General features: G+C 49.3%; 1 protein-coding gene and 1 long non-coding RNA gene across 5 annotated transcripts in view; both read left to right on the top strand.

The window, feature by feature from the left end:
• The first annotated feature begins 437 nt into the window (after positions 1-437).
• Positions 438-3,192, top strand: LOC110294748. Its single transcript, XR_002377971.1, has 3 exons — positions 438-602; positions 898-1,016; positions 1,329-3,192. It is a non-coding gene; the product is annotated as an uncharacterized LOC110294748 (long non-coding RNA).
• A 4,490-nt stretch (positions 3,193-7,682) lies between these two features.
• Ilkap (ILK associated serine/threonine phosphatase) overlaps positions 7,683-9,200 on the top strand; it is a 23,010-nt gene continuing 21,492 nt past the window's right edge. For all 4 annotated transcript variants that reach the window (XM_021158517.2, XM_021158509.2, XM_029478422.1 and 1 more), the window contains exon 1: positions 7,683-7,850. In XM_021158517.2, coding sequence (XP_021014176.1) covers positions 7,796-7,850 — 55 coding nt within the window. In that variant the 5' untranslated portion in view covers positions 7,683-7,795. The remainder of the gene's footprint in view (positions 7,851-9,200) is intronic.

Genomic DNA, 9,200 nt, shown 5'->3' with positions numbered 1-9,200 from the left:
TGTCCTGGAACTCACTCTGTAGACCAGGCTGGCCTCGAACTCAGAAATCCACTTGCCTCTGCCTCCCGAGTGCTGGGATTAAAGGCGTGCGCCACCACACCCGGCTTAAATACTATTTTTAAATAAAAAAAAATTGCAGACACTCGCGATTTCCTTCTTTTCCTGTCATCCCACTTCCTGTCAGTCTACCATTTGTAAATCCATCTCCACTGTGTTCCTTGTCACTGTAGTAGCCCATCTTGGGGAACCCGGAGGAACTGAGAGATGGAGGGGCTGTAGAGCCTAGCCAGGAATTAACGAGCCACAGGTTCAGAGCCTCTAGGTGGGGAACCCAAACCTCAGCCCCGCCCCTCCTGAGAGCTGCGGCGGGCCCTCCTGTAGCGGGCAGTTCCCGTGTGCGTGCGCTCCCAGAAACCTGTGCGCGAGCAGGTGCCAACGGTGCCAACGATGCCAACGGTGCCAAGGGCGCCAGAGGAGCTGACAGCCGAAGGAGGAGCGGCCGCGTTCTGCTGAGCTGCCGAGGGATCAGGTTTGCCAGAGGAGGAGCGCGCATGGCACTGCATCTCCGAACTCCCCAACACCATGGAGGTGGTTTACTGTTGGTAGGTGTCCCTCTCATCTCCAGACCCAACCCCTTTCACCTTCAACCATCTTAGCTATGTCTGTAGCTACCTAGGTCTGTAGCCACACCGTGAACCTTCCCTGTGCACTGCCACAACTGAAGCTCCAGCTTTCTTTCCTATCCCTCTACCTAGGAAGCTTGCTCTCACCCCAAATTCCCCTGCTACCCAGCAAGCCAGTCCCCACCCTCCCCCTCCGCCCACGCAATGGGGTGAGCCAGAAGCCATAGTGTAGCCCTTTTAGGGCAGGTGACTTCCCCTGGTCCTTCTGTTGCAGGATCTGAGCAGCCACTCACTGGGCAGCACCTTAGCTGCTGTATTCACCGTGCTGAAGGAGGCTATGGGCATCCTGCCCAGAGAAGCAGGATGTCCAGGATTGTGCCTACCTTCAACTAGGTGCGTGCTCTATGGGAGGAGGACCAAGCTGAAGAGCCTGGGAATGGGAGGTTGAGTGCCCTTCTTTCCTGTTTCTCCCTCCAGTGCTCCCAGTCAGCTTCTGCTGGTCTTGAGTGGTAGTTGAGGAGGAACCACCCAGTCCACAGAACTGAGAGTCTACTGTGGCAGCCCTGGGCATCCTCTCTTTACAGAGGAATGTGGCGATGCTGGGCAAAGGCAATGGGGGGAAGAGAAGGACCATTGCCTATGGGATGGAATGTAAGAGCTTCAGGATTGGCCCTGAGCCCAAACTTCTGTTTGTTTTCTATCTAGGATGTAGTGGGAACTTGAAACCTGAGACTTCCAGACGATGCTGGCCACCAACTGGTGCCTCACACAGAAACCCCACGGGTCCTGCCAGCACTGGACCCTTGCTCTTTCTCCTGTAGCTTTGCCTTGGCTCAAGACCCATCTGCACCAGTTCTATGGTCTCTGGGAGCTCCTTTGGAGGCCTGGCTGTCCCTGTGCTCTGCAAGAGCAGACAAGATGTGGGTCTTGCTGGATTCCAACCAGGCCTGAACTCTCTGCATGAAGGAGGAGACTGGAGTCTCTCCATCCAATTTAGGAATTCTGTGAACAAATCAACTGGAGACAGCCTGTTTTCTCTTTGTGACCAGGAGGAGTTTCAGCAGGAAATTCAGCCTAGTCCTGGGGGCCACAGCATCTGACTTAAGAATGTAGTTTCAAAGGGGATGATACTTTCCAAGCATCAGTGTGTCAGACATGAGGCTAGGGCAGAGTAATGAGCATGGTGAGTGTTGAGGAAAAGCTGAGATGCCCTCCGATAGGCAAGCCCCAAGGAAGGCTGCCTGAAGGAAGCAGCCCATCAGTCCTACAGGCTGTGGTCATGGAGGTGGGCAAGAGTGACAGAGGACTGGGTTTGTCTTTCAGATTTCTGATTTCCACAGCTAATCGCTATAGTAACTTAATCCCTGAGATAAAGCTCCTGTCCTCCAAACGTGGAAGGGAAATGGGCATGAGGGAAGCAGCTTGTCCTTGGAGGGAGGCTGGCTATGTCGGAAGGATTCAGCAATTCTGTCTTTCTGTGGCTCCACTAACCTCCTTTCCCACTGGGTACAGCGCTTGTGCCTTCTTCCCTTGTTCCCGCGAGGCTTCCTGGCAGCAGCTTCTTCAGAACTGGAGGTCTAGGTTGACTCCATCCCATCCAGTTATGTTCCCTACTGTCCTGTGGTGGAGGTGCCAGTAGGGCAGTACCAGAGCAAAGATGGGACATGGCACCTGTGCACAGAAACCCTCAAGGGGTTCACCTTGGGTCAAGAAAATCAGCCAGAGATGTCTGTTGCTGTGTAACAAACTACCCCACAATTTAGCAGCTTAAACATATAGTGTTATCTCTGGTGGTGTCCCACTCACAGGCTACAGTCTGAGTGTGCTCTGGCCATGGTCTCTCATGTGAAGGCCCAGCCAAGAGGAGATGCTGTAAAGTTGACAAGATTTCAGTTCCTTTCCGGAAAACCCACAAGGGTCTTATTTTCTGCTTTTTGGCTGGAGGCTTCGCTGACTTTTTTTCTGCTTTTTGGCTGGAGGCCTCACTGACTTCTTTGCCTATCCACAGTGTGTCTCCCAATATGACAGGTGCCCCCCCACCACCTGTTTAAGCAAGAGAGAGCAAATGAGGAAATGGGCTCTGTCGTCCATTTGACTTCATAAGAGAAATTCTGGAATGTTTTGTTTGAGTTGAAGGCCATACATACTAAAAAGAAGCAGGTCCACACTGGACTACATACACCAGGAAAAGAAAGGTGGAGGACTACCTCATGGGTCATCTCCATAGCCTGCCACGACACCATCCAAACCCTGTTAGTGTCCTCACCTGGGAACACTACTGTGCTCAGTATCTTGCTACCCTAGTGTGTCACTTTTTTAAACACTGAATTGTAATACCCTAAGATATACCCAGGGAGTCAGAGGTACATTCTTGTTAGAGCTGCCGCTGGTATCTGTTGACCCCTTTACAAGGGAGTTGATCCCTTTGAATTTCCCTGTGTGGCATAAGGCATCTAAAGCTAGGTTGCTAGGCTGTTGCTAAGACAAGATTGGGTGCACTCACCCTCAGAGCTCCCTAAGGCTTTGATGAAGTTGGAACTTCCCTTGTACCTGCTCTAAAGCCACCAGTCCTGCAACAGGATGTTCCATCATCCCATGGCAATCTCTTAGAATTTCCCTGTTTAAGGTCCATGAAGCACTGGCACCTTTGGTTATTCTGTCTATAGAAGTAAACTCTATCAAGGCCTTTTTGTACTGGGGATAAAATGTACGAGGGATGAAACCTATGTTATATATGAGAAACCGCATCCACTTCTGCCTGAAGCCCATCTCTTTACTGGTGAACCTCAATCTCTGATTTGCTCTGCTTGACAAAATAGAAATACTGGAATAGCCAGAGAGTTACACTGTACCTTCCCTTGCTCAGTGCCAAATTCCTTTCTGCCTCCGTCGTCCTGCTCCTTCAGATATCTGAACCAGAATCACCTTGACCACCCATCGAATCGGCAGGCCATCAATGGAAGCCAGACATGGAACTGTCTTGTTCCTCGAGCGTACAGCAAAGTTGATCCACATTGTAGGTCTGCACCTGAATGCACCATTCTGCATTTGCAAAACCTAGCCCCGTCACACCTGGTCAGCCCCAGCACTAAAACAGCAATCACTTGTTGCTAGGATGGTAAAATAGCATAGCTCTTGTGGAAAAAATTCAGTGGTTTCTCAGACTACACAATTACCATGTGACCCTGTGTGGTAATCCTAGGCATATATGAGAGCTATAGCACAGTTTTAACATCTGTGTCCACAGAACTGACAGTATGCCAAAGGTGGGAGCAACTTGAAAATGCAACAGGTAAACAGATGTAAGCAAGCATGACCAGTCTATGCAATGGGACATTATCAATGGAGAATGATGTTCAGATATACGTGCACATGGATCATAAAACACTAAATGAAATAAATGCAGGACAAATAGTGTAAGATTCTACTAATAGGAGGCACCTGGGAGGCAAAGTCACAAGGTAGAATAGGACAAACTGTCTCAAAAAGTCAATGAGCGTTACCCGGAGCAGGTGTGGTGGGGAGTGAATATGACATGCATAGCTGCAATTCTCAAAACATTAAAATGGAAAGTACAGGGACAGCTCTGGTACTAGATTGTATGTCACTAGAGTCAGTAGGGCCTGAGAGAATGGAGCTGATAAATGAGGCAGACTACAGTCTCATGCAATAGCCAACTTTACTCAGAGCATCAGTTTATTTTGAGGGTTAAGAATCACGAGTAAAGTGTACACAAGGACAAGATGCACTTGGCAAAGATGTGTTTTTCCATAGAGGCATATAAATATTTAATTGCTAACAGCAGCGAGCAATGAGTGCTCTGAAGTAAACTCACTACACCTGGGAGGAGCTCAAAAACACATTCCAAGACCAATTCTGTGTTTTGAAGAAACCGGTCGCAAGACTTTTCTCACAAGCACTCAGGATTCTCACAGGACTCCATTCTTGGACCATGTTCCTACAGTGATGCTTTGTGACATAATGAATGTGCTTAGCACCATGATCACACAATCAGGGCTGAACTTGTAACTTTGATGTGCACTTGATCATAGTTCACCAGTTGAGATGGTGGCACGTGTCTGTAATCCACTTGGAAGAACGTGGCAGGAGGACTGCTCCAGGTTTCAGGCCACCCTGGCCTACATGTTAAATTTTGACTTAGATTACACAGGACTTCAATAAAACACAAGCCAACTAAGATTACAACTATTGACAATATAGCTCAATATAGTCATAAAGATGGCTTTTGACCCAACAATCCAATCTTTGAGCATTTTCCAATAGAAATGAAAACCTGTGTGCACCAGATGGATATAGAATGCTCATAGCAGCACTGTGGGTAACAGCTCCCAGACAGGTCAGAACCTCCATAAGAGCAGATAGACAAGGAGTGATGTATTTAAATGGATGCCTATGTAAATGGATGGATTACAGTTTCGACAATGTGGGTGAATGCTACAAAGATGATGTTGAAGGAAAGTCAGTTGAAAGAGCATGCTGTATGTTTCCCCGTGGTTTTCCACTCATGCAGTTCAAGTCCAGGCAAATTCCAGGGCAGAGCGCTAACGGCACTCTCCTCAGGAGGTCATGCCTGCTTTGTGTGTGTGTAGAGTGCCAGAATCTTTTATTCTGGATCTTTGTTATATGGCTATGTTTGGTTTATGAAAGTCATTTAGCTTTATGATTCATGTACTTGTCTGTAATTAGAATTTGACTTCAAAGTTTAACCACACACATGTTAGAATGATTAAACTCCAGAGGACTGAGAACAAATGTTGGCATGCTGGCACAGATGCAAAGAGCAGGCACTCCCAGGATGGGTGGGAAGGTAAAATGGAACAGCCACATTGGAACACACTGATAATTTCTTCCAAAACTAAATATGTTTTCACTATACAACCAAACAAACATACTCTTCTCGTCTAGTCAAAGAAGCAGAAAACTTAAGTCCACACCAATGTCTGCACACAGGCATTGTGATGCCTGCCATTGGCTGGCAACTTTGACTGGATTAACAGATGTCTACAGAATTAGTAAAATGCATTGTGGGGGGAGGGCAGGAGAGTGTGTGCTTTCTGAAACAATTAGATCACAAGGTTCTGATCTAGTGAAAGCTTTAACTCATTGGCAGGTTTAACATTTTAATAGATTGTTGGCAGGTGGTGGGGTGGTGGGAAGTGGATACTGAAGAAAGTAGGTGACTGGGAACTTGTCCTTTTGGATTATGTTATCTTGGTCCCTTTCTGATGTCCTTCCACTCTGTTTCCTATACATCATGAACTGAAGTCCCTCCCCTACCACATACTCCTATTGCCATGCTTTCTGCCCAAGTATCTTAAGTCAAGCAACAGACTAAGGAAAACATGTGTAGGAGAGAAAATGAAATCTGTCAGGGAGTTGAGGTACTGTGATTACCCATAACCCGTTCTTGGGACTTAGTGGAACCCAGAGATCTATTGGTGGTAGGAAAATTAATAAGTCATGTCCAAAGGTGTAGCAGTTCAAGCCTGATGTGCATGGAGATTATGAAGGGAAAGAGGACGGAAGAGAACTTAGGGTCAGGTCAGAATTCCAATTGCCAGGGGTGGTGACACAGATTTATATATAGTCCTAGTACTGGGGAGGTTAGGCATTGTGAGTTCAAGTCCAGCCTGGCCTACTGAGCAAGTTCTTGTCTCCACAAAAGATTTTATTTAACAGCCAGAAGTTGAGCTGTAAACCAGGTAGAGATGGAGTAATGATTAGAAGTAAAACCTGGAGAGATGTCCATACATATGAGGGAAAGATAGGCCACATGGCAAACACTGCCAGAATTCATGTGGAATAATGGCCGACGAGTCTATTTGCAGGAGTGGGAAATCAAGTTTAGTGTGGTGATTTGAATATGCTTGGCCCTCAGAGTGGCACTATTAGGAGGTGTGGCCTTGTTGGAGGAGGTGTGATCTAATTGGTGGAAGTGTGTCACTTTAGGGATGGGCTTCAAGACCCTCCTTCTAGCTGCTTGAGGAAAGTCTGCTCCCGGCTTCCTTTGGATGAAAATGTAGAACTCTCAGGTCCTCCAACGCCGTGCCTACTTGAATGCTGCCATGCTTCCTGCCATGATAAAGGACTGTATCTCTAAACCTGTAAGCCAGCCCCAATTGCTGTCTTTTATAAGAGTTACCTAGGTCATGGTGTCTGTTCACAGCAATGGAAACCCTAAGACACTTAGCAAGAGCTGCTTTAAAGACATAGTGAGTGATGTCAAGTTGGGAGGGGCTGAGAAGTGTGTGAGACATATGGACAAGAGACAAAGTACTGTTATTTCAAAATCCTACATCTGTCAAGGAAGAGACAGTTCTGTCTGAGTGCAGTAGAGACTTCAAACAGTGGCTTGGAGGTCAGCTGGGTGGATCCACCTATTGCAGCTAGAGAATATCTGGTTTACATTTGCAAGGAAGCAATGACTTGTTACCTACTGCACCAAGAAGTCCACACAACACAGGCAAAACCAAAAAAAACAAAAAAACAAAACAAAACAAAACAAAAAAACAGGTAAGGTGGTGTTGGAAAGGACTGATAGGATTGGGGTGTGTAGCCAATAAATTTGGGTACCTTTAAGGAAGTGAAGTCTATGTGGATTGTATGGTAGGAAGAGGAATTAATTCCATGAGTGGCTCTTTTCTGAGACCAGGGAAAATACACAGCACAACTTTGTAATTGGTAAAGCGGCAGCAATTTGGTGGCTGAGATGAGGGATGTTTGACACTTTTGTGGCTTGGCCAGTGATGGTGTTTTTTTCTGGTCTCTATCCCAGTGGGACAGCTGAGACCCCGCTGGGCGCCATCCTGCTCCCGGGCGGTCAGAAGGTGCTTTGCCTGCTCCGTCACAGGGAACAGTGGACAGGTGCAGACCCGCCTCTCCGGCCAAAAGCCTGTTTGGATATCAGGCTCGGCGCCACTCCTCCCTTCTTTCCCGGGAAACGCCATAACAATTTATCACGGGACCTAATGCCCAGGCCAAGAGCGCCCGTGCGCTTGCGCAGCCCACCCCGCCCCGCCCCCGCGCGTAGCACTCTGGGGCGGCGGCTGCGCGGCGCGCGATTGGCAGGGTCTCCAGCGGTGAGTGACGGCGCCGCCGCCGCCGCCGCCGCCCAGGGTAGCGCGGAGCCTCCGCTCCACTGCCCCGCCGCCATGGACCTCTTCGGGGACCTGCCGGAGCCCGAGCGCGCGCCGCGGCCATCTGCCGGTAAGCGGCGCGGGGAAAAAGGGCGGCGCCGGGATGCGCTGCCTCCGCCATCTTCGCGCCACCGCCGCCTCAGTCTCGGCCTGTGGCTCCCGAGGCCGCAGCGACCGCGCGGTCCCTGTCCAGGCCTCGCGTGGCACACGCATGAAGTCCCGCGCCGAAGGGTCGAGGCACTCTGGCTTTAATTTGGCCACAGCAAGACTCCCAGCGGAATGTCCTGGTCCCGGGCCTGTTTGCGTCCTGGAAACCCCGAGAACTTAACAAGTTTCCGACTCCCAGCCCCTTGGTGCGGGGCGCCTGCACAGCCAATGCAGGGCGCTATGGCTAGATAACCGGGGCCGGGGGTGGGGGGTGGCGTCTGCAGCCCGCGTTTTGGGAAGGTCTTTGGCAGGGAATAGGATGGTGAAGAGGACCCAGCCTTTGCCTTCAGAGCGTTCAGTTCTGATCGCAGAGGCATAGGTTAAAAACCGTGGGAAACGCCAAGCGTCCGGAGTAACGGTACCCGAAGACTAGTGAGAAAGACCGGGGAAGGAGGCGGCCTTTAGCGAGGGCTTTGGCTGATGGTTTCCAGAGATTCTAGGCAAGGAAACAATGTTCAAAAGTGGGAGGGCTCAGATCACCAGCTTGGCAGAGCGGGACGGGCTAGCGTGGAAGAATGCTGGAGCTTGGGGTCATGAGAAGGTATTGACCTGTCCTCTTCACACCTGTGCTTTGGTTTTTAACCTGCGCACCTCCAGACTCCTGAGATGCTTTGTAGTGTCCTCCTTTTGCAGTTGTTCCTGGTAGTGGCACCGTTATGTACCCCCGCCAACCACTCTGATGGTACAGGAGCTTCTAACTAGGCCTTGAGACTGTGAATTTGATTCAGCCATGCTTTTTGAAGATAACCACCGTTACAGTTGTGAGTAAAGCTGGCCTCATACAGGCAGCCTTGCATCTGTCACTGGAGTATAACCTGTGTCTGAATGTGCTCGGACCAGAGTTTGGATTGCCAGGTGTGCCTGGAAATCTGTCATCATTAGTAGTCCCTATTGCTTTTTATCCAAAGTTATTTTGGGTCTTCTCCGTGGTCAAGGCTCTCTTGACATGACCTAAAATCTTACAACTCAACTTGGGACTTAGCAGATACGTGCAGAGGGTGCATCCTGGTCTCCGTGCCCTCCTCCCCATGCCCCTTCCCTCCCTCCCTTTCTCCCCCTCTACCCCTCAAACATATTGAGTAATCTGAAATAAACTCGCTCCTATCCACTACACCCGGGGGGGGGGGGGGAGGGCCACACACACACACAAACACATTCCAAGAATAATTATGTGTTTTGAAGAAACTGAGGTCACAAGACTCTTGTCTTGTTT

The sequence above is a fragment of the Mus caroli genome, chromosome 1, assembly GCF_900094665.2.
Source record: "Mus caroli chromosome 1, CAROLI_EIJ_v1.1, whole genome shotgun sequence".
Taxonomy (NCBI): domain Eukaryota; kingdom Metazoa; phylum Chordata; class Mammalia; order Rodentia; family Muridae; genus Mus; species Mus caroli.
The sequence above is the reverse complement of the archived record's forward strand: the minus strand, read 5'-3'. Positions and strand labels throughout refer to the sequence as shown.